The sequence below is a fragment of the Tenrec ecaudatus genome, chromosome 5 (assembly GCF_050624435.1).
Source record: "Tenrec ecaudatus isolate mTenEca1 chromosome 5, mTenEca1.hap1, whole genome shotgun sequence".
Lineage (NCBI taxonomy): Eukaryota > Metazoa > Chordata > Mammalia > Afrosoricida > Tenrecidae > Tenrec > Tenrec ecaudatus.
Genome location: NC_134534.1, coordinates 81,032,479 through 81,058,786, shown reverse-complemented (window position 1 = coordinate 81,058,786; position 26,308 = coordinate 81,032,479). Strand labels below are relative to the sequence as shown.

Here is a 26,308-nt window from a genome sequence, read left to right as displayed (position 1 = left end):
GCTGGCCATTAAGATGGGCTCTGAGGCAAGATTGAACAGGCACAAATTATTAATGTTTTTTTAGTAATCATGTCAATATACCAAGTCTTAAGATCTCAAATATATACCACTGTTCATTTGAAACTAAAGGTTGGATTATAACGGTTGAATAGAATATTGGAGAAAATAAAGTATTTGTAAACAATTCAGAAAACTTCTTACACAAAAATTAAAAGCTTTGTATGATGTAATCTAGTTGTAAGTTATAAACTAACTTTCAAGTCCCTTTAAATATAAGCTTTTTAAAAAGCATATTGTGCCTTCAAGTTGGTTCCAGCCCATAGAAATTCTGTAAACCACAGAACGGAACACTTCCTGCTCCAGTACAACCCTCAGAATTGTTGCTGCAGTGGAACCCATTGTTGCAGCCACTGTATGGGGCCATGTCATGGAACATCTTCCTTTTCTCCACTGGCCTCTGCTTTACCAAGCAGGTGGCCTTTCAAGGACTGGCCCCTTCTGATAACATATCGACTGTACATGAGGCAAGTCTGACCATCTCCACCTTTAATGGGCATTATACCTAAAACAGCTAACTAATATATTGTCTACCACGCACTGGACAGTAGCATCGTAGCTTACAATTCCCCTTAAAAATGTAAACTGAGCCAAAAGCGAATGACATTAGAGCAAAGATTAATTACACATAAAATAACTCATTCCGTTTAGTTCTACAAAAAACATTAGTGCGCCTGTTCCCCAACCACCCTCCATGCTCTGCTTGTTTTTTCCAGGTGCCCAACCCCAGGCTGTGATGGATCTGGTCATGTGACTGGAAACTATGCTTCCCACAGAAGGTAGGACCGGTTCCTTCTGAGATGTGCACCAGCATGTTTGCAGCAGCAATCAGCCAGATCATATTATTGTTGTTTTCTGTTTTTGTTTGAATGTATTGTTGTTGTTGGCTAACTCTTTTAGCTTGTCTGGCTGCCCTCGTGCCAGGAAAGGTGGTGTCAAGATGACCCCTACCAAGGATGAAAAAGAAGCCTCTGAACTTAAGTAAGTACAACGTGAGGGCACACTGTCCTTTATGCTTACATAGGAGGGGCAAAAGGCGGGTGCAGGCCTAGGTTGGGATGCAATGGGTATTGATGGCATTCCCGGGAAATTACAGCCTACAAAACACAAGTATCTCTGCAGCAAGAGTTAGACTGTTTGGCGGTTCCAGGAAATGGTCCCAATCCTAGATATATGTATTTCCATAGATCTTTGATAAATGCTAAAAAGTTAGGAAGTTTTGTTCTTTTCCGGTAGTTCAAAAGACAGTATATTTATATAAATTAAAAAGAATAATAAATATAGCAGTATTTTCTTCTAAACTGTTAAATTTTCTTAAGGTGAAATTTTATCTAAAACAACAACTAGTCTTGGTCACCATTATAAAGCTAGCAATATGTAAATTAACACCCCTACTTTTGCAACAGTTCTAGATATAATATTTACACATTTGGAAACCAAAAGGCCAGTTCTGTGAGAGATGTGCTCTATGATTTTGAGCCAGACAGTAGCACGTTTTATCTTCATTCTTTCTGGGGAGACAAAATAACCGATTGCTTAGGGCGTCATCTCCAGAACCCATCACACCTTGAGACTAAACATGGCTCCATTTTTGTAAATTGAGGGCAAGTTACTTCAGTACCGTCAGCCTCATTTCCCGTACCTCTAAAATGAGATGGCGGCGTGATCGGCCCGTAGGGCGGCTGTTCGTGCTGTTCGGTGCTGTCAAGTCCACTCTCGGCACAATTGGAGGAAGGCAACACTGCCGTGGTTGTGTGCGTCCTCACACACACTCGGCAGTGTGCACGCTGATTGTTGCGGCCACGGTGTAAACTCAGCTTCGTGAGGGTCTCCCTCTCTTTTGTTGATCTGCTTTTCCAAGAACGATGTCCTTTTCCAGGGACTGGTCTCTCCTGAAAACAGATCAAAGACTGTGAGAGCCTAGTGAAGACAGATTGGTGGGTTTAGAATGAAGGGTAAATGAGAAAGCATCTGCTTAGTTCAGAGCCTGTGGACCACGTGTACTATTCAGACAGTTGTCGCTGTACATTTCCCAAAGGCCATAACCTGACAACTTGCCTTCCGAGTAGTGCGGAATGGCTACGGTCACCTTATTCCGTTTATTTCTGAACTGCATGTGAAAAGGAATGAGCATCACCCGGTGTCTCCTAGCAGCAATGTCTCCACTGTGTCTGTCTAGGTGTCCTGTGATAGGCTGTGACAGCCAAGGTCACATCTCAGGTAAATACACCTCCCACCGCACGGCTTCTGGCTGTCCTCTGGCTGCCAAGAGACAGAAGGAGACTCCTCTCAATGGGGCTTCCCTCTCCTGGAAAGTCAACAAACAAGAGCTCCCCCACTGCCCCCTGCCTGGGTGTAATGGGCTAGGCCACGTCAATAATGTTTTTGTCACCCACAGAAGGTAACACACGTTTTCTGTCTTTTTATTGTTGATGCTGCAATTGTTTGACAACTGAGTGTGCTAACGAGGAACCAAACCTCTATCGAAAGTGAGAGCAAAAAGAGGTATTCAGCCTTGAAGCCGTTAGACCAGGGAGCTGTGTAGATCACGGGGTGAAACAGCACAGCTGCGAACCCACAGACAAGGGTTAAGTTAGGAACTTAATCTACAGCGTTTGTATTGGCGATCATAAAAGTAAAGGAGTGAAAATCAGTGCGAGGTGTGTGCTCAGATTGGTTTAGAAATTATGTGAGGTTTCAGGAACTGATTACAGTACATGATTGCAAAAGTTATGCCTGTTAGGAGATTCAGGGGTAGCCCTCAGGTCACAGCATGCATTTCCCAAGTCACAAGATGCCAAGATAATCCTTAGGCACACACGTTCTTGGCATCTGTTGAGGCAAGAAATTTCTGATCTTGTGCACATTATTTCCACAGCTGTCCCTGATCACAAGCAAAACACTCATTTAGCTAGGTCAGTAAGTATGCCTACAGGGCAGTAGGTCCTAGGGAAATAACTTGAAAGAGTGTGCGTTGATGTCAAGTCCAAAGAGGTCTCCATGTGTAGACCACAGCCTTCCGTGAACCAAGTGCCTCACAATGTGAGCTTTCATATAGGTTGCTTTGGAGAAATAGGAAGGAAAACATTCCTGAAGATCATTAACCTCAGCACTCTAGTTGCTGTAACCATGTGTCTTTCCAAATAGATGTTTGAAGAAGCTGATACGTGAAGAATGCTACTTTCTTCATGCCTGAGAATTCACTACTCAATTTTCAGGTGCCAGTTCAGAAATGATGCATTTGTAGCATGTATTCTAAAGGAACGCCTACGATGCTGTGTTTAATGTAATTATGTGGCTAGCTACAAGTGGTGTCATTACTCCATTCCAGGATGTCATTATAGACAGTGACTTTACATATCTAGATCATTCCTTCTCGCTCACGAACTGGCTTGCTTTTATGCCAAAATTATCGTTACCTCACTGCCGGAAAGACAGGACTCAGTCAGAGCAGTGGGGAAGAGGTTGGCCCAGTGATCACTCGATCTTCTAGACGAAAGGGGACTTAGAGGGCATGGTGCGGTGTCACAAAAACTTCACAGCTGTATCACTGAGTGCAAACATTGATGAGTGCCACCACGACAACAGCTCGGCACTTTAGGGTCACATTGTACTCCAATCAGGAGGAGCGGAAGCTTCCCTGTATACGTCTCCATGCCGGGAGCCTTTCACCTTGCTGGCCATGATGTCACTTTAAACTACAGTGACACATTAGTGAGTCTTCACGCCTTGACTAAAGGCTGGACCCTTTTGACAGTTTGATCAACCCTGAAGATACCTATCGATGATGCAAGACAATGAAGCTTTGCAGAAAGTGCTTATTTAAATGGATGAAGCTTGCTCATGAGGAAAGCCTGAATGTTTTGAGTGGCTTATTTTCAGATAAGCAGGCTCATATTCCCCACAGCACACGTTTTCCTCTTTCGAGTCTGGATCAAAACCTCCATCCCAAACCAAGTGGCACTTTGACTGCAAACTGGCTTCCCTCTCAGGCATTGACCTCGGGCGAGTCTGTGCCACCGTTGATGGTAACATGAGATTTGAAGGCCGTCCCTGGATGAGCAACAAGGGAGTTGTCTGTAAGTGACATGCCAGACTGGAGGACGACTCTCTTCACCTAACTTGTAGTCTCCTGGACTGCCGCTTGAGAAAGAGAATTGTTATTCAAGTTGAGCATGAGCCTGTCCTACGGCCCAGGCCTTTGGTGTTAGGGCAAATTCCCAGGAAGTCACACCTGGGAGCCGGGAAACAATTACAAGAGTGTCTGGTGCAGCTTTGCTTCTCTAATTCCGGACAGGACGTGAACCGCAGGCTCACTACGTAAATAGTAGAGCGGCTTCCCACAGCGGGGGCGGGGGGGGGGGTGTCACAAAGCAGGGGGAAAGGCGTCACCACGTGCATGGGTGCATTTTAGAGAATAAAGCTGAGTAGGAAAATGTATGGAAGAAAATGTGCAAGATAATACTGTTTATAAAAAAAATTGCAAAATCCAGGATACATGCTATTACAGATTGAATTGGGTCTCCCTGAAATTTGTACTGGAATCTTCACTCCTAGACCCATGAATGTAATCCCATTGGGAAGAGAGTTTTTGGGTTGTTAATGAGGTCATGTATGTAGGATGTGTGTCTTCAGACTAGCCCATTTTCTGAGATTATTGAAAAAGGTCACGGTGGGGGGCGGGGGGGGTGTTAGTCAGAGAAGCAAACAAATGCAAATGTGGCAAACATAGATGCCATGTGGAAATCACCAAGGACTACTGGAACCAGAGAAGCTGAGGAAGCATTTCCCCCCAGAGCAGACTACATACTTTGCGCTGGTCCCAAACTCAAGACTTCTTCCCTCCTAAACCGTGAGATGTCAAATGTCTGTTCTTTAAAGCCACCCACTTGTGGTACTTGTGTTTCAGCAGCACTTGGAAGTTAAAATACATGCATGTGTGACACGGTTATATTTTAGAAAGTTAGGACATTATTCAACTAGGATTTAAGAAAATGTTCGTCATTAGGGGGACAGATGAAGGCAATTGTTGAGGGAAGATGGCAATTGAAAAGGTACAATGAGGCACATTCTGTATTTTAGGGCAAATGATATTCCTTTTGATAGTATTCTTTAAACTGAAAACTACTTTTTGTACATACGATATATTTCATAATAAGAAAAAGAAGATTGTGTGCTTCCTTTTAATAGACTGCAATAATGCAAAGATAATATTTTCTAGGAAAAGAATTAAGATAAATGATTTGTTAAAATTGTATTATTCATCATTAGATATAGCTTGCTAGATAAAAGATTTAAGAAACTGAATTTAACTTGAGGTATCGCTTTAAGGGGGGTGCTGTTTATTTAGTATCTACAGAGTTTAATGAAAATTTAAAATGCCTAGCTTATGGCTTGGCGTGTAGTAGGTGTTCGACAGGATTATTTCCTTTCCTTTTGTAAAAATAATATTTAGTATATGTTATATATGCAGGAATTCATTAAGGTTGGATTGACTTACACTGGAATCACATATTCTAACTCATGGTGAGCTTTCATATGTTATATGTTTTAAAAATTAAAATTCCTGAAGTTGTTCAGTGTGTTTTTACAATCACTTACAATTAGTTATGATAGCAGCTAACAGTATTTGGGGCTCTTACTACTGCAAGGGAGAGTACTATCTTAAGAAATGTACATGGCCATTCATAAAAAAATGTCAAAACTTTAGGAGCTACATACGCATTATAATTATCCTCACTCGAGAGAGAAAAGGAAACAAAAACAAAGGTGCCGAGGAACTGCCCACTTCTCATACAGATGGGAAACGGCAAAACTGAGATGAGGCTACAGCCTAGAACGCATGGCCACATTCTGGAACACAGTCACACCTCTGTTCGTGGCTGGCACTGTGCCACAGCTGTGTTAACACGCACAAAGTGCACATCCCTCTTCCGGGGAAGGACTGTCTGCAGCCATTCCGTTTTTGCTGAATCTTAGCTAAGTTAAGGGCCCTGACCAAGGTCTGGTGTTCATAAATGGAAGCACTAGGATTTCAAAGGAAGCTGTCTAACAATCAAACCTATTGCTTGTTGTTCTGGAGACACGCTTTGTTTAAAATTCATTTATTTAATTTATGGTAAATAACTTGGAAAAATGTAATATGTTTTTTCTCTCATAAGTCAAACTGCTAAGCTTGTTAAGATTAATAGCCCAACATGTAACCTCCTACACCAATCAGTCTGAACGTACAACTGCTCCTTGGGAGAAAGATGAGACTCTCTACTCATGTAAACAGTTACAGTCTCAGGCTCTGTCCTGTAGGGTGACTCTCTGTGGTAGTGAGAGAGAGCTGTCTAGACAAAGCAGGTTATCTAGTGGGGAGGCGCATAAGAGGTGCTAATGAGGTTCTAATAGCTATTACATTACAAATGAACTTAACCACAGACCACTTCACATATATCCACTATTATTCCAGGTCACAACCATGTTCTGAGGATACGGTTATGGCAGATAGCAAGGCAAACTTGGACACGCACACACTCCATTCCTATAACCATGAATGTCCATGAAGGTATAGTCAACACTAATGTAAGAGTGTTTACCTAATAAAGGCGACCAGGGGACACGGTCATATGGCTTAGATAAGTCAATCCCTTTTTATTGCCCCCTCATGGGAATTGTCCCCAGCTGAGGTGAGTCACACTCTGGAAAAGTACTCTTTATGTTGCACAAATAAGGGAGTGATAAGTGGGTTAGGAGCATTCGGCAATCACATATCTTTACCTGGGTGGCTGAATTGGATGACTGCATGGTCTGAGAGCCTCGGCTGCTCTTTCTTTGTTCTTATAGTTGTGGTCTCACCAATATCTTTAGAAAGTAGAACTTAACAGATGCAGGGCACAATCTACAGCTAGGTGTTTCCAAAGTAGAATCATGGTGAATGTTCAGCTTATAATTCTCTTTTCCTGTGTAAACTACTTCATAGCGTACCAAATATTACACCTCTATCAGTTTTCTCTATTTTAAAACGAAAGTCTAAAAGTTTTGCTACAAGATCATAGAGATTAAACAAAAATATCAAAATTTGAAGTGATTGTTTCTCCATGAATTCTCCATCGAGTTCTATACACTTCTGAAGGTGGACTTCCCATCTCTCTAACCTTTCCTTGAGAAATTCTGCTCATTTACACCACATCAAACCAGAAGTCTTGGATTTATCCCACATCAAAACAGAAGTTTTGGCACATTCTGGGGACACAAAAATTGTGGGGGGGTTTTTCAATTTCTTTTTTGTTTGTTTTGAGAGCAAAAATGAAATCTGAAGTGTGAAACTCAGGGACGTAAGTTGGATGGGGTAAGGCTTCCCCACAAAATTCTATATGGCAGCCATTCGTACCGTAAAAGAATACACCTTTACCTTGTCATGATGGAAAAATAAAAATCCTCAGGGAACTTTTTGACTAATTCCTCACCAACACAATTTTCAATTTTCTTAAAACATCTTCATAAGAATACTTCATGATCATTCTATGTCCTTTAAGAAAATCTATCAAGATTATCCATTTGGAATCTCAATAAACAGTGGCCTAATCTGCCTTGGGTTTTGCTGATCCAGCAGATTTACCCAGAAGCCACTATTTTGACTGCATCTTTTTCAGACAGCACTGAGAAAGTGCATTAACAAGAATAAAAAAGTGAATTACTGAGAAAATTTGTCTAAAGCCATCTACTAATCTCAGAGACTGGTTGAACATACATCTTGTTTGTAATCAATGTGCTTGAGTGAACTGGCACTCTGGTCGCAATACTTTTTGACATACCTTTGTACACACTCTCAATATAGAATAGTAATCTTATGAAAAACATTAATTCAGGAAATATTTTGGAGGCATCTGCTCCTGATTTTTTTTCACTTTGCCAGTAGCCTAATTTCCATGTTAAAGAGATGCTTTCACATCTGAATTGAACTTATATTCCTATGAAAAATAGTACTTTAAATGGCTGATAGCAATACAAGTAACTATGAATTTGATAGAACAACTTCTACAAAATACAACAAAATTAATTACAAAGGAATTAATGGATTCTTGGAACAACAAAATCGTGTGATCATATGCTGTAGAAACAAGCTTTGTTTAATATTGTTAGTAGCACATCATTAGCAGTGTTGTAGTTGCCACAGACTAGGTAGATTGGGTTCAGCGCAGTAACTACAGGTGAAGGGCTCAACTCCATAGAGACAGGGCGGAACACCCAGGAGGTGGCTGCATGTAAAGACATGGTGGTTCCTTGCCCTTTCAGACTAGTGATTCCTCAAGTTGAACAATAATGTGTGAAAAGTCAAAGAATACATTAGAAACTTTCCTATACTCCAACAGTGAACTCTATCTAGCAGGAGGGGTGATAACCAGTGGTACTATTTTGTGCCAATACTGATGGGAGTTAGTTCATAACAAATGGATTTATTTGTTTGTATAGAGTTAAGATATGTTACACGTGGAATTTTGAGTAATTTGAAAAAATTCTTTTTCATAGTAATATGTACATTCTAGGCTCACAGAAAATAAAATTACCACTAATAATGACACAGCCAAATGAATTGCATCATGATTGTATAGTATCAGTATGCTGGGACTTTAAAAAACCCACAAAAGCTTTAGGTTATTTGAGTACCTTTTGTTTTTTGTTTGAATTGGTATATACCCATTGCTTTCTATAAAAATTATGATGCAATCCATGTGTAGAGAAACGTTGACTGGTAGAAAGTGAATTTAAACACATAGCTATAGATGAAAGACTCCACATTCCACACATCAGTGTCCTTTCTGTCTCTGCAGTTTATCTGGATGTCCTCTGAACGCACAGGCCATCAAAAAGGGCGGAGTCTCTGAACAGCTCATGACCATCAAGCTCAAAGCGACTGGGGGTAAGGATGTGTGGCGGGAATCGCCAAGAGCGCCAGCTGTAGCTCCTCATTCCCATGTGGCAAAACTCCCAGTGCGATTCCTGGCGTCCTGCTGGAAATCACCTCTTCACCCCTTGAGTAGCTAAAGTAGTCAAAGATGCATTAATTTTTCCTCAAATAAAAAATGTACAGAGATACAATTTTTGTGTGTAAGCCTAATATGTATTATCTGAAAGCCAAAATCTTAACTACTGAGAGATCCAAATATACTGAGTACATCTGCTATAGCCACGTACCTATATCACTCTTATAGTTCTGTTTACTACTTTCCATCGCTTTCAACATCACAGGAACACAAAAGCTACCACAGTGCAACAAACTGATAGCTGGGTAGTGGAACAGGGCAAAAGCAGATGAGCCGTGTTCTGTTGAATTTTTCCAGTTTAAATTTTGACATTATATTTTGAAGCAGTGGTGAATGGAAGGTTGCATCTAGGTCCTGTTGCCAGGAACAGTAATTCTTTTTATGTTTAGCACTGTCCCCTGTTGTACATGTGTAGCTGTGTGCTGGGTGTTTATTTAGATATGGGATTGTTCCGTAACAGGGAATGGGAAAGTTCACCTTCAGTAGGTAATGGACGATTTCCCAAAACACTTACCTAGGAAAATATATGAGGATATCCTTCAATCATATCAAGCCTGTCCTTCTTTATAAAATCAATCTTAGTAAGTGTGAGTGAATAGTTTACATTTATCTTTTTTAATGGTCATCTCTTGGGATTAGTCATCACTTGGATTAATCATAACTTTCAATTTGTATAAATAAATAAAATTTATGTTTTCTAAAAACCTATAGAAAAATAGCCCCTCTTTATGTTCAGCATATTACATGTTGTGTTATTTATACTCACAACATAGATACTATTTATTTTACAAAAGAGAAAGTCTCTCAAGTTCAAGAACAAGTTTGAAGGATAGCATCAACCCACACCTCTGTTCTTTCCTCTCCATTGTTTATTATCTAAGTTCAGGTTCAACCCCCTCTTGTGTACCTTAGGATTCTATACCCACGCCTGCCCTCCCAGCTCTCACCAATTGTGGTCTATAAGGTCCACCTCAGCTACACAGAGAACTTGACTACTATACATAATCGATGTCCCGACTCTTCTTGCAGCATTTGCGTAGAGAACCCGTGGGGTCTAGAGAAAGGGGCTTTGCACTCTCATTCTGTCTCTGCCACTTAAACTCAAGCGAGTTATTTGGGGTTGAGCTCTGGTGGCAAATGTCTGCTAACTGAAAGATCGATAGTTTGAAACCCCAGCCTCTCCATTTGAAAAAGATGACACTTTCTACTTCCTTAAAGATTTGTCATCTCAGAAAGCCACAAGGCAGTGCTGTGAGCTGGCACTTTATCGATGGCAGTGTTTGGTTTTGGTGATTAATGTGGCCTGGCTTACTCTGTCTGAGGCTCACTACCTGCCTGTCTGGAAAGGATATGACAGATGTAACACAACAAGGCCTGAGGGTGGTAGGAGAGTTTAAGTGAGAAAACAAACATCTGACAATACAGGCGGTAAAAGGGAACTGCTTTAAGTGGTATATTTTCCTACTTCCTCTTTTCTTTCTTACTAAGAAATTAAATGTTGCTGCTCATTCTATTCACTTTTTTCCAGTCATGGATATGTATGACTTTGGGGAAATGTCTAGGAGTTCAAACTAATGTCTGATTTTCACTTAGCAAGCCACAAATAGTGACAGTCTTATGTGTGATTTCTGGATGAACTAAGAGTCTTACTCTTTGTAGGTGTAGAGAGTGATGAAGAGATAAGGCATCTCGATGAAGAAATAAAGGAACTAAATGAGTCCAACCTTAAAATTGAAGCAGATATGATGAAACTTCAGACCCAGGTAAAGAAAATTCAATAATCAGTTATCTCTGCTATAATCATAATTCTTAATAAGTCAAAATGTTGAACTTTTAAATCTATCCTTGAAAATATACAGATATTTTGTAGTGAATATACTGAGCATTTCTCATACACTCTTACTTAAAAAAAAATAGAAGAACAGGTCATCACCGATTTGATGCTGTAGGCAAATTTACTCATAGGTTTTTCTGAGTATTTTCAGAGTTTTATCATCAAATAACACAGATAATCTCATAAATAAACAATTGTATAGAGTTAAAAGTGATTTCTTTAAATGTGATCAGAAGATAAATGTGTTCATTTAAAATCCAAGAAATCAAGGCATATTTTTATTTCTTTAATTTTTTCTGTTATCTCCGAATATGTATTTATTAGAATCAGAGCTTTTAAAAATATTTTTATAATATATTGATTAAGTATACTAAAAAGATTGTTAATCATTACCGCAATCAATTTGAAACCATTCTCTACATTGTTTTACTCATTGTTATTACCTCTCCATTTAGCCCCTTCTCCCCTTAAGAAACTATTGTTATTAGTTACTTTCTATACAGAATTACCCGTGCTTGATTTCATATAAAGAAAAGCCTATTGAAAAACCCTAACAAAAATAACAAAATGAAACACGCAAAAATCTCAACCCAAAAGAACGCAGAAAATGACTGGAACTAATTAAGAACGATCAAAAGGAAAGTAAATGATAGCATGTTAAATTTTAATCTAACCGTATCTGTATTAATTCATTTTCGGATACACTCCCTCTGTCTGTGGGCAAGGCTATTATGTATCCAAACCTCAGAGCCCTATGGCTGACATCCCAGTTCTACGAAAAGAAGCAGTTTTAGGTCTGTGACAATGAATTTCCCTCAAGAAGAAGGCATTCTTACCCCACCCCGCCTGTCTCCATTATAGATCACATCCATGGAGAGCAACTTGAAAACCATAGAGGAGGAGAACAAACTTATCGAACAGAGCAACGAGAGCTTGTTGAAGGAGCTGGCCGGCTTGAGTCAAGCACTCATTTCTAGCCTTGCTGACATCCAGCTCCCACAGATGGTGAGTCCCAGCAAAAACGCTCTTGTCCCATGCTGGGCTTGAGGGGCCACTTTTACATGCTGCAGTTAGAGATACTTACGTTCACAGAAGCTGCCAACAGCCACAGAGTTACCATGGCTTATCACTGCAGGCATCGCCCTGTGCATCTGATATGCATCCACAGTATACGTAAATCATACTGACCATGATAGCATGGAAGGATTTAGACTGAGAGTGTACATGACACTTATTTCATAATGTAGTCTGAAAGTGAAAGGCTGTAGTTCCCTCACTAAAAATATGTTCCAGGTAAACATTTCACAATTTATAAAATCTGGGACCTAACCTTACTCCTCATTGACCAACTCAAAATCTACAAAATAAATTTAATTTCCCAAAGACTTGATGCTTCCTTCACACTGAAGAACATTCTTGAGTTCACCTCATTTGGAATTCATATAGAATGAAAATCACAAAAGTAAGTAAATCATCCTTACTTTCCAAATCTAAATATATATTCTACATATGTCAATCATTTAGAATTACAGAATATTAGTTTGCTTTATAGTTTAATACATATAAACTTTTTAAGTTAAGCTACATCACTGAGTGACTTTAATCAATAATATAGTAACAAAGATCACAAAAATATTGTTTAATTTCTAATATTACTACAACTACTGAATAGTATTAATAATATCATTTATTAAAATTTGTCCATTTGTTAACTTAAATTCATTTTCCTGAACATTTTCTTTACTCAAACCAAAAACTCACTGCCATTGATTTGATTCCAACTCATAGCACTCATACAGGACATAATCAAACTGCCCTTCTGGGTTTCCAAGATCAGAAATCTTTCCCAGGACAGAAAGCCTCATCTTTCTCCAGTGGAGTGCATGGTAGATTCAAATTGCTGTCACTGCCATTAACAGCTCAATGCATAACCCTTCTGCTATCAAAACTTCAACAAGGAATTTCGTATGGTGATTTTTATATAAAATGTTCACAAAAACACTAGCAAGGGAGTACTGTTACTCTCATTGTCAAGTTGGAATAAACGCGACTCCGGAAGTTTCCGAAGCTAGTCCAGGACATACGGTCTTGGGCACAGTTGTTGGTCGGAGCCATCAAGCTGGTTGTGATCCAGAGCGATTCTATGCACACAGAAGCACTGCCAGCTCCTACATCGTCCTCACAAATGTTCCTGTGCTTGAGCTCTTGCTGCAGCCACTGTGTCGATGCATCTTGTCAAAGGGGTCCCTCCTTTTGCAGCTCCTCTGCTTGACCAGGCATAATGTCCCTCCTCCAGGGACGGTTCTCTTCAGAAAACATAGCCCAAATCCGTGAGGTGACGCCTTGGCAGCCTTGCCTCTGAGGAGTAGTATCCTGGTTGTACTTCTTAAACAAATCTGTTTGTTATTTTGGCAGTCATTGGTACTTTCAATATTCTTCCCCAACATTATAATGCAAATGGATCGATTCTTCTTCAGTCTCCTTTATTCATTGGCCAAGTTGCACATGCTTGTGAAGTCATTGAAAAGGTCATGGGTTGGGTCAGGCACACCTTAGTCCTCAAAGTAACCCTCCCTGCTTTTGAACACTCTAAAGAAGTCTTCTGCAGAAGATTCACCCAACGCAAAACATTGTTCGATCTCTTGACTGCTGCTTCCATAAGCATTGGTTGTGGATCCAAAATCTGTGATAATTTCAAACTTTTCTCTATTTATCATGTTGTTATCTGTTGGTCCAGTTGTGAGGATTTGGGTCTTCTTTGCATTGAGCTATAAACCACATTGAAGACTGAAATCCTTGACCTTCATCAACCAGTGCTTCAATTCACCCTCAATTTCCGCAGTGTTGTGTCATCTGCATGTGGCCGATGGTTAATTAGCCTTCCTCGGATCCTGATGTTGCATTCTTCTTCATCCAATCCAGCTGTTTCTGATGATTTTCCACAGAGGTTCATTGAGACCTTATGATGGTTCTCCACAAACAGCGTAGCAAAGGTAGCCAACATGGGACAGGAGAGCAGGAAATCCTTATTATGCAAACACTGTACTTTAGATTGCTACTTTGCTGAGCACGGTTATATAATTCTCACATTTAGAGCATTTACATCCTAAATAGTAACAATAGCAAGAACAATTTAGACTTTTTCAAGTCCTTCTTTCAAACGCTCCTTCAAGTGAGGTACACAACCCTGGGTTTTGCATGTCTTTGTTTAATTATCTATCAAAATGATGGGGAAATAAAGGCACTCGAGTTAGATGAGTCCCCTTCAATGAGTACCATCCACGTTCTTTCATTCACACCTTCAAGTTGCACACATTGATTATGCCCGATCTTGGAAGCACCAGCTTAAGCAACAGCAACAAATAAAAACCATTGCACACACATAAGTGAAACAAGCATGGACAGATCTTTACATTTGTAAATCTGATACTCCACTGGAGAATAGACTGTAGACATCAAAATATATTTACAATGAGTGCCAAGGGAAAAAAATGATCATAATGGTATCTGAGAACGGAGATGGGAGATTTTCCACCGTATGGTTGCTTAGTGAAATACTTGGTCCAACATTAAATCCCAATGTCCTAACCAGTGCTTTCAAAGTCACTGGCTTCCTCAGTTCAAGTCACCCTCACAGGCTTGTCCACACTGACCTTCCGCACATAGTTTGTTCACAAACTGTGTCCAGAGTACTGCAGGCCTGAGGGGCCCATGAGCTGTTCTACATGTCTTTGAATGGAACAATAAAATCCTGTAGCTTCGTATTGCACTACTCCCATTATTAAAAAAACAAACATGATATTCTTATAAATCCCAGTCCACACTCAATCTGGTTTTACCTGCTCAAATTCCTTCTGTTGTTTGAATCCTTGGCTGCCCTCCCAGACTCCGGAATCACAGGTAACTTTCTTGTCCCTGAACTTGCTTAAGTCACTGTGCTTGATACACTGTGTTTTGTCTTGATGCAGGGGCCTATCAGTGAGCAGAATTTTGAAGCCTATGTAAATACACTCACAGACATGTACAGCAATCTGGAGCGGGACTATTCCCCAGAATGCAAAGCTCTCCTGGAAAGCATCAAGCAGGCAGTGAAGGGCATCCACGTGTAGGATGACAGCCCTACCAGGAGTAGCAGTCACCACCAACAGTGACTCCACATGGCACGGGGGAGGCTCCTGTGCAACGGGGCACGCAGGTTGCTGCACTGCATATACAACTGCAACATTGCACTAATTTTTCCCCAGCTGACAGAAACAGGAAAGGAAAACTCTGATAGCCTATTTGGGTTATAAGCAATGCAGTCAGATGTTAGATCTTATTTATTTTCATATATTTTATTTCTCCATTGCGCTTTTCTTTGTAAAGCATATGTAAAATAAATGTGACATTTTTATATTTTATTTATTTCTAATCAAAGAGTTATTTATCTTTTAACTGCATTGTGAAGTCAGCCATATTTTTACAAGTGTGTTTTATTAACTTATTTTCCAATAGAATTTAATAGAAATGCTATTCTGAAACCACATATCTTGCTGGGTTTAAAGGAGAAAACACTAAGTGTGGAGAAAAGTTTTGTCTAAGGACTGCACTGTGGTCACTATGATATGTGTGTTCTTTTCTCCCCTTGTTACTAGCTTTCCTATTTATAATTTATACTGTGAAGTGAGATGTGTGAAAGAGACAGATGGCGCCCACTACTGGAAGTCACTCACTCACAAAGGCACAGTACCCTGGAAAACAGCCTGAGAATTTGTTAGCAATAATTAAATACAGAGATCAGCAACGTATTCCACTTGGCTGTAAGACTTTTTAATATGAATTATTTATTTGAAACCTTTTTAAAAAACATAAGCTCTTTCAGTGATGCAGATAAGTCTGTTTGTTTTGAAGATATATCAGATAGTTGGCAACTCTTAGTCCAAGATGGGAAACAAAACTTGATCTGACCGGCCAAGCTTTCCTGCCATATGTTGGTACAATATACAAATGACAATATTGATGTAGATTTGTACTTAGCAAATAAAAACGCATCCAAATGGAAAATTCTGTAGATACCATATCCCCTGAAATAGCATTTATCTTACTGGCTTGAATGAAAAGTATGGAAAATACATTAATGCATAAACATGCTCCTGCAATCTAGGTAATTACCTTAATGCTGTCAACATTGGTTTATTCCCTCTTAAGCAACAAGACAACTTTAAATTTAATAATATATATATATTTCCATAGAACTCCAAGTGCTACAAAATATGTGCAAATGCATACACACACACTCACACACACATCCATTCACATGCACTCATACACATAAAATTGAGCCTGCAATCTTGAATTTCTGAATGGATCAGAGCTTAGTAGTTGCTATAGTAAAGGCAATGTCTATTTCAGGGATTGTAAGTAGTTAAGCATTATTTCAAAAGTTTTTTTATATTTATTTTTTTTAATAAAAAGGTATAGACAACCAGCTAAACTGCCTTTTGGGTATGCACACACACCTCATGTGCAGATGTGCCTCTGTGTAAACGTACACATGACCTTAGTGTGGACTTAATTTACTGTGCTATGACAAAAGTGTTTATTTTTTATTAGCCTCATTGATATTTAGATTGAATGTGATGGCATTCAAAGGCTTGGTATATTCCACTGTTATCACTTTTATCGGCACAAATTAAAAGTATCACTCAGCTGTAATTCCACACTCATGAAATGCTAGTCTTTATTATGCATTAAGTGGGGCTCTATCTTTGCTTTGGGGGTTCATGTGAACCCTTGACTCTTAGTTTAGTGAAAATGAGATGTCTGTTTTAGATAGGAATGGTGTTTATTTAAAAATCCATTTTTTAAAAAGATCTATCAAATGTGCTGTCTATTATAAGTGGGACACCAAACAAATTTTCTATTAAAGCTATGTACTTGCAAACATTTTGCTATACAGTACTTGATAGACGCAGACAAATGAGTTCACTTATTATAAAGGCAAAAGTTTAATTTGCTAAATATTTTAACAAGCTTGTTATATATTTAATTTAAATGAAATTGCTTACCAACCTATGTATTTATTGCTATCATTTTGTTTGACTTCAGGCTAATTTATTTGTGTTTGGATTGTTTGACAGGATGTTTTGTAAAGTATATTCGCATTTTATTTGCCTCCTTTGTAGTTGATGTGTTTTGTAATGTGTGCTGAACTTTTTTCTTTTGCCGTAATTTTTTCAATACTGTAAATTGGGTCTTTTGTAAACAAAAAAATGATGTATGCATTTTTTATTTAAAGTAGTTTGTTTGTACACCGTTTCTTCAAACAATTAATATTTCTTACATCAAAGCAACAGAATTGTGTTCAGTGCTGTACATTTGGTGTATGGTAGGAAATAAACATTGATAATGAATTCGGTTGTGTTCTTTCTCACGCATTCCATGGAGAAAGGGATCATGACCCCTTCAAGTCCTCCGAGGCTTTTCAGGCTCAGTCTCAGAGGGAGGGCCTTCCCAGGAGGAGGGGAAACTCACAACTGTAATGACTCCAATGCGTGTTATTTCTGCACGCCAGTCAGTTTGGCCCACTCTTGTCCCCTGAAAGGAAAAGAATCTGGCTTCTTGGAGAGTCCTCATAGTCTTTGACTTGGTACATACAGGACCAGTGATACCTATGACATAGGCAAGAAATATCTAGTACTAGCAAGAAAACATCTGGATCTCGAAAGGAGTGAGATATAGGCTTCACCTGTCTGATTTCAAAATTGCTTTGAGTGTAGAGGATATATTTATGCAAGACTCTTGAACTTATTAAATTTTAGAAAATCATTATTTTTACAGAAACTCTTGTGACTGTATTTTCTTATCTAATATCAAGTAGTCCATTTAAATTTTCCAGCATCTGCCCAGATTCAATATATCCAAAAATGGTTGCCACTTATCCTTATTATAATAAAACCATGTAATGCACATAATGAAGCAAAATTGGCTGAAGGGAAGTCTAACTTCCCAGAGAAACCAGGACAGGACTTGGAGAGAGCTTACAGGAGCCTTCAGTGGGTAACGAAAACAAGATATTTCTTTAACCACCAAAGCCATTTTTGACAAGTAAAAAAATCCCCTGCCGACAATGTGATGCAGACCCATAACAATCCTATAAAACAGAGTAGAACTCCATGGAGTTCCTGAGACCGGAGATGGTTACAGGGGCAGGCAGTTTCATCTTTCTTTCATGAAGCAGCTGGTAGTTTTGAGCCACTGACCTCATAGATTACAAGCTAATGGTTAACCAATTACACACCAGCATTCCTTTGATCTTTGTCGATACATCACAAGTGTATGATCTCCTGTGAGAGTGGCTTATTCAATAAGAAGCGGTCCAGTCAAGTTATTCATCCATCGTTGACAGAGTCTGTGCAGCTTGCCATGCCTGGGATCTCATACATATTTAGTGACATCACTGTCACAGCTCACAGCATGTCACAGAGAAGTGGAAAACAGTACCCCCAAAAAAGAAGAAGACAGACAACGAGTATCCAACCTTGCCTTTAATAGATGTGTAATTAGGGCACATCTGTGCCATAATTTGTCATATAATGTCAACTTGGAGTGGTAGAATTTTTACCTTCCATTCCAGAACTTGGGATTCAATTCCCAGCCAAAGCACCTCAAATACAAAACTCACCTGTCTGCCACTCGAAGCTTCTGTTGCTGCTACATTGAACAAGAATCAATGGATCTTCAAGCTTAAGATACACTAGGAGAAAGGCCAGGTTACCTGACATCTGTAAATCAGTCAACTTTCCCCTGTAAGCTATTGTAATGGCTCAGGTTGGCCAGCATTTAACTCCATTGTGCACGGGATCACCAGTAGTCAGCAGCCATTCAACAGCATCTAACTACAATGGGTGATGCCCATTTGCTGAATTCAGTGTCCATTCAGCCTACTTAAAAAATGATGAAATAATAACATTCTTACAGATCAAAGGGCACATGAAGTCCCAGGGAAGCTTACTAATTTTTATTTCCCAGGGAAAATACCAGTATGTGTTAGATGGACATATTGCAAGCAGAAGGAACCTCAACAGAATATCACATTCTTTCCCCAGAAGGAAGGCCCCAGCATGGAGGTAAGACTAAACATGAACCCAGAATTTACCATATTTAAAAGAAAACAAACTAAAAACTCCATAGAAGAAAGAAATGAAAAGCCCTGGGATGTAGGAGAGGGGATTATAAGACAAATTGACAACCTGAAAGGTCCACATTTCCACAAGCCTATTACAGATCACCAAAGGTAGTGTCAGAGAATTGTCGGATCAGATTACCAATGGAGACAGTTGATCCAGGAATAGAGACACAGAACTCTGATGCTTTGAATTGAATCCACATCCTGAGTGAAAAGAAGGGGATAATGATTCTTTTATTTTACCCACTTGAAAAGTTTAAACAAACTTCTTGTTATGGAACATAAATATTTTATTACTTTGGTTTAAAAATCTGTGTGTCATGTCTCTTTAGACACATAAAACCATAAAAACCCAAGGACCTTGCCTTGAGTAGTTTTAAATTTATAGTAACCACGTGGACAGAGAATATCTCCATTGCTCTAATATTCCCAGAAGAAGAATGCATATCTCCTCCATTTAACAGTAGTGAATTCAAACCATGGGCCTCTCAGTTAGAAGACCAGTGCTTTAATCACTTCACCACCAGTCTCCTTTTACACACATAAAAACCAAACTCAGTACCATCCCCTTGTTTATAATCCCTATCAACCCTATATAGGGTTTCTGAGATGATCCGTCTACTTACATCAGTAAACAGCCTCACCTTTGAATCCTGCAGCGAGGCTGGTGAGTTTGAATCACCTAAGCCAAAGCATCACATACATTACCATTAAAAATAATCTCAAGAAAACCTCAACAGACTATCACATTCTTCCCCCAGAAGGAAGGCTCTGGCCATCCTCCACGCAGGAAGTTCCCAGCTGTGTCTGAGACTCAACAAGGTAGATGTCCCTGTGACTGGACAAGGAAGGGCCCAGCTGTCCCTCCCCCCAATTAGGAAGGCCTGTTGTCCCTGGGAACTAGAAAGTGAGGTCCTGCCTAGGCCTGCTCTCCCAGCACAGGCTGTCCTGGTCAATCCAGCAACTAATAACCCTGCCCCCTTGCAAGGTCATTGCTCCAGTCATTACTGCCACTCGGAAAGGTAGGCTCTGCCAAACACTGCTCTTGGGAAAGGACAGCCCTACAGGCCTGACAACCCAGCCAGGAAGACCCAAATCATCCCTAATCAAGGAAGGCCCCAGATATCCTTGGGGCCTAGCAAGGTAGACCCAAGTTGCACCTGTGGCCCCAAAGGGAAAGCCGTAGAATCCAGTAGCATAAGCAAGGAATTCTGCAGCTGTACCTGCATTCCAGCAAGAAAGACCCCATCCATCCCAAAGACCCAGCATGGAAGGCCTTTGATGCTCCCCACCCCTCCAATCTGGCAAGGAAGGCTCTGGATGTGATTCACACCCAGCAAGGAAGGCCACAGTTATCCCCATCCCCTGGCAAAGAAGAAAGATCTTAGGTATCCCTGCAATTTCAAGAAAAAGAAGAAACTTCTGGGGCAGCTAGAGGAAAAGAAGTCACACATGAAAGAAAAATAAGAAGAGCAAATTGAACTCCTCAGCAGAAACCATGAAGAGAAGAAAACAAGTCAGTAAAATATATCAAATACACCATATGTAATAAAAAGGTAACACTTATTTTATTTATAAAATATTAAAAATGTATATTTTAAATGCCAACCAATAATTCTACATTCAGCAAAATTACCCCTCATGTGCAAGGGAGAATCAAGGATATTTCCAGAAGAGGAAAAATTGAAGGAATTTGTGGAAACAAGCTTTACAGAAAATATTAATGGGAGCACTTTGGATAGTGAATCTACAATAGTAGAGAGACCTAAGAGTAACATACAAAGCAACAACAATGGGAACTCTACGCAATTGAAACAGTACTCGAAATAACAGGGAATAGAGGAATAACAAAGAAACAAATAAACTTATTTTTTAAAAAGCCCTCACAGGAAAATAACAGCAACAAACCCCATACATATAAGTAGTGAAATAAATAGTGATACTTAATATCAGTGGATTCAATGCACAGTCAAGAAGTCAAGAGACAGAGAGAAACAAAGTGGATTAGAAAGTATGCCACCTACAGAGACAGCTTAAATGTGAAGACAAAACTAGATTAAAAAAAAAAAGAATGAAAAAAATTATCAAGCTAATTGGAGGCCCCAAATTCAAGAAGGGAAATGTTAACCTCTAATACTAATACTCTAATAATTGACCTCTAATAAGGTGGTTCTCAAACTTCCAAATGCCATGACCCTTTAATAAAGTTCCTCATGTTGTGGTGACCCCCAACCATAAAATTATTTTTGTTGCTACTTCACAAGTCTAATTTTGCTACTGTTGTGAATTGGGTGACCCCTATAAAAGGGTCTTTCCACCCCCAAAGGGGTCGCAACCCACAGGTTGAGAATTATTGCTCTAATAAAATAAAGAATAGTGAAAACAGAAAAAACATCATACTCACTTTCATGCCCCTATGACTTCCCAAGCCTATGGAAGTAGAAACTTTGTTTACTCCTACAAAGTGGCCGGTGGTTTTGAATTGCTGACCTTGTAGTTAGCATCCCAACAGGTACTCATTACACCAACAGAGAGAAAGAAAAAGGACACCGCGTAATGACTAAAGGGATAATAGAACAAGAAAATATAATCTTAAATATATTTTCCTAATGAAATAACCTTAAAATACATAGCTCAGCAGTGGTGGTAGAAGATTTCAGTACACCAGATCATCGGGAAACACACTCAATCAAAATAAGAAGAACTAAACAACACAATCAACTTGACCTTCTAGACATACAGAGAACACTCAACCAAACAGAAAAAAATTCATTCTTCTCCATCTCGAGAAGAAATTTTTCCCCAACAGACCACATTTTAGGCAACAAAGCATGCCTTAATAAAATTTAAAACATTAAGATTCTGCTGTCTATTTTCTCAGACCATAACACTATACAACTAGAAATCAATAAAAAAGAAAAAACATAAAGTCAAACACATGGTGACTTAACATACTACTTAAAAATGACTGGATAATAGAGCAAATAATGAATGAAATTTTAAAACTCCTTGAAAAAATGAGAATGTGAATACAACATAGCAAAACCTGTGGGACACAGCAATATATATATATATATATCAGAGGGAAATTTATAGCAATCAACACACAAGTGAAAAAGGAGGAGAAAACTAAAATCAACACAGAATCTTCAACAATTAGAATATTAGCAAGAAAATAAATCTTCAACCAACAGGAAGAAATAATCATAAAGATTAGAGTAGATATAAATGAATAGGAAAACAATGGAAAAGTCAATAAGAAATTGGTTCTCTAAAAGGATTAATAAAATTAACAATTCATTGGCAAGCTTGATAAAGGAAAAGAAAGAGGAGATACTAATATCTAGAATTAGAGATGAAAAGATATAACAATAGAAGCAAAGGTAATAAAAAGATCACATTCCTATGAAAGAGTACATCCCAACAAATTTTCTATCCTAGAAGAAAGATCTAGACAAATATCTAGAAATACAGGATCTACAAACAAAAACAAAAAAAAACAACCCAGACTGGTCTAGAGAATTTCAATAGACCCATAACAACAACCAAAAAAAGAAATGGAGAATGTCACTAAGAAAGTCCAGCCAAGAAAAGCCTAAGACAAAATGGTTTCACGAGGGATTTCTACAAAGTATTCAGAGAAGAACTGTCACCAATTCTACACCAGATGCTCCAGAATATAGAAAGGGACAGCAAACTCCCAAACTCATTCTCTGAAGGAGCCATAACCCTGATACAAAAATCTTACAAAGAATCCAGAAGGACAGAAAACTACCCATCATGAACATAGATTCAAAAATTCTTAACAAAATTCTGGCCAATATATTCCAACAACATATCAAAAAAATAATTAATCATGACTAAATTGGATACATGACAGGAATGCAGGGATGGTTCAACATCATAAAAACAATCAATGAAATCTGCCATGGAAACAAACAAGAACCATGTGATCAGAAAAGGTAATTGACAATATCCAACACCTATTCTGATAAAACCTTTCACTAAAATAGAATTAAAAGGAAATTTCTCAACACAATAAAGGCTATATATGAAAAACCAATGGCCAATATCACACTCAGTGAAGAAAAATTGACATGTCCCCTCACAATGAGAATCAAAGTTATACCGTATCACCACTCTTGCTGAACATCATTCCAGGAGTCTTAGCCAGAAATATTAAAAACAAAAGGAAAGCAAGGAAATGCAAATGGATAAAGCAGAAGTGAAGCTTTCATTATTTGAAGGTGATATAATTTTATATGAAAAAATCATAAATACTCCACAAAAATATTGTTGGGTATAATTGAGGGACCTGGTAAAGTAGTAGGATACAAAATGTACAGGCATAAATCTATTGAATTTCTGTTTCCCAGTGAAGAGAGCAATGAAAAGGACATCAAGAATGCAATAGCATTTACAATAGCCACAGAAAAAGATTAAATACATGGAAAAAACCTCACCAAGCGGACAAATATTGGGCCTCTACTCAAGTACTTCCTCCGCACAAGAACACTTTGTTCTAATAACCTGGCATTCTGTGATGCTCACCTTTCCGACATGATTGCTGAAGACAAAATGGGTGCATAAGCAAATGCGGTGAAGAAAGCCAAAGGTGCCCCACTATTAAAAGATATAGTGTCTGGGGTCTTAAAGGCTTGAAGATAAACCAGTGGCCACCTAGCTGAGAAGCAACGAAGCCCACATGGAAGAAGCACACCAGCCTGTGTAATCCTGAGGTGTCAATAGAATCAGGTATAAGGTATCAAAGACCCAGAGTAAACAATCATATTGATGCAAACAAGGAGGGGGGCATGTTGGAGACCCAAAGCCTATCTGTAAACAATTGGACATCCCCTCACGGAAGGGCCACATGAAAGAGACAAGCCAGCCAGGGTGCAGTATAGCACCAACAAAACACAACTTTCCTCTAGTTCTTTAATATTTACTCCCTCCTCCTGCCCCCACTACCACTATCATGTTCCCAATTCTACCTTACAAATCTCGCTAGACCAGAGCATGTACACTGGTACAGATAAGCACTTGCAACACAGAGAATCCAGGACAGATAAACCCCTCAGGAGCAATAATGAGAGTAGTGATACCAGGAGGGTAGGGAGAAGGTGGGGGAAGAACAACAGAAAAGTGGGTGAAGGGAGACAGTGGTCAGTGTAAGACATGAAAAATAGTCATAATTTATAAATTATCAAGGGTTCATGGGGGAGGGAGGGTGAAGGAAGGAGGGGAAAAAGGCGGAGCTGTTAACAAGGGCTCAAGTAGAAAGAAAATGTTTCAAAAATAATGATGGCAACACACATGTACAAATGTGCTTGATACAATGGATGGATGGATTGTGATAAGAGCTAAGAGCCCCCAGTAAATGATTTAAAAAGAAGAAAAAGAAGAAATACAAGGCCTGTACAAAAGATTTTATAGATCATTACTACAAAAAAAATGTGACCTACATAAATGGAAGACTATCCCATGTTAATGGCTAGGAAAATGTTACTCTGGAAAAATAACAACACTGCCCCAGAGAAATCTATAGATACAATTCAATTCCAACACAAGTGTAAGTTTCATTACTTTAAAAAAACTGCAAAACTAATTACCAAATTCATGTGAAGAGGGGAGAGACCTAGGATAAGCAAAGAACTTCTTAAAAAGAAAAGCAAAGAGGGAGGCCTAGCCCCATCTGACCCAAAACCTATTCCACAGTAACAGTAGTCAAAACAGCCTGCAACTGGTACAATGTAAGTGTGTAGACCAATAGAACGCAAGAGAAAAGCTAGAAATAAATGCATTTATTTATCGGTAACTGAGTTTTGACAAAATACCTAAAAATATTAAATGAAAAAGAGACAACCTTTTCCACAAACAGTGCTAGTAAAATTAGATATGCAGCTGCGGAAGGATAAGAGGATCCACACCTGACCGCTTGCACAAAAACACACTCTAGATGCATCACAGACCTAATTGTAAATTCCAGAACTATTAGGATCATCAGTGAAGAAATGGGAATCAACCTAAGTGCCCTTTTGCAGGGCACACACATTTTGCCAAATATATTAAAGAAAGAACATACGGTAGAAGAAAAACAATAGAATCTATTAAAAATAAGACACTTACATGCATAAAAAGATTTCATCAAAAGAGTAAAAAGAAAACCCCCATGATGGGAAAAAGTCTCCCGTAACGACACAATGGCCCAGGAACTAATTTCTAATAATACTAATTTCTAATTTCTGTAACACCTCAATAAGAAAAACAACTAATCCTATTAAAATGTGGGGAAAAACATAAACAGACAGGTCATGAAAAATACCATTCAAATGGATAACAAACCCATGAAAAAATGCTCATGGTCACTAGCCATCTAGGAAATGCAAACCAAAATAGCAAGATATTACATAACATTGATAACTAGTCCAATTTAGAGAAGCAAAACAGAAAATGAATATTGGAGAAGGTGCCGAGAGATTGCTCCCCTTGCTGTCCTGTTGCACTCCCTTCATGTTTAAACCCGCTGTGCATGGGGAAGATTGGGCACTCGGCAGTGTCTCCAGTGCTGCCCCCCTAAGTGCTGTGGGTCAGTGAGGGAATGTTGTGTCTCATGGTGGGGCCAGCCCTATAGTCCTCTTTGTGCATTGGCTGGTCTGAGCAGGAATGTTGTACCCAGGGCATGATGAAAACAGAGGAGCTGATACCAAGGGCTCAAGTAGAAAGAAAATATTTTATACTGTGGATGGCACCATATGGACAAGTGTGCTTAATACAATTTAATGATGAATTGGTATAAGATTTGTAAGAGCCCCCCCCAATAAAATGAGTAATAAAAAAGGAGAAATATTGTGTAAAATCACTACTATAAAGATAAATATCAAATCAAAGTAGCCATCTGGTCTCACCTAATCCTAATCTAATCCTTTCCCTTAATCAACTGTGTCTCCCTAATGCTCATGATGCACACATCACCTCTATTATTACACATTAAAAACAACTCCCTCAGAGAAGGTCTCACCTGTAACTGGGATCAGTTTCTCATGTTGGGAGGATAAGGAAAAGAGCAATCGGTTCCTGCATAGAGCATTGTTCCATGGGGAAAATATTGAATGATACAGGAAACATAAAAAGAAGAGAGAAAGAAAACATGGATTCACTGTATCAAAAAGAACTAGTTGATATTCCACCATTTCATTCGGTAGCATATGAACAAGA

The 26,308-nt window shown here is 39.0% G+C and overlaps 1 protein-coding gene across 1 annotated transcript in view; it reads left to right on the top strand.

Annotated features, from left to right (window-relative positions):
* Positions 1 to 15,032, top strand: part of LOC142449130 (suppression of tumorigenicity 18 protein-like) — an 85,319-nt gene extending 70,287 nt beyond the window's left edge. Inside the window, exons 13-19 of the mRNA XM_075550846.1 lie at positions 774 to 836; positions 958 to 1,038; positions 2,237 to 2,458; positions 8,877 to 8,965; positions 10,749 to 10,852; positions 11,785 to 11,928; positions 14,892 to 15,032. Of these exons, the coding sequence (XP_075406961.1) occupies positions 774 to 836; positions 958 to 1,038; positions 2,237 to 2,458; positions 8,877 to 8,965; positions 10,749 to 10,852; positions 11,785 to 11,928; positions 14,892 to 15,032 (844 nt within the window). The remainder of the gene's footprint in view (positions 1 to 773; positions 837 to 957; positions 1,039 to 2,236; positions 2,459 to 8,876; positions 8,966 to 10,748; positions 10,853 to 11,784; positions 11,929 to 14,891) is intronic.
* The last annotated feature ends 11,276 nt before the right edge of the window (positions 15,033 to 26,308 follow it).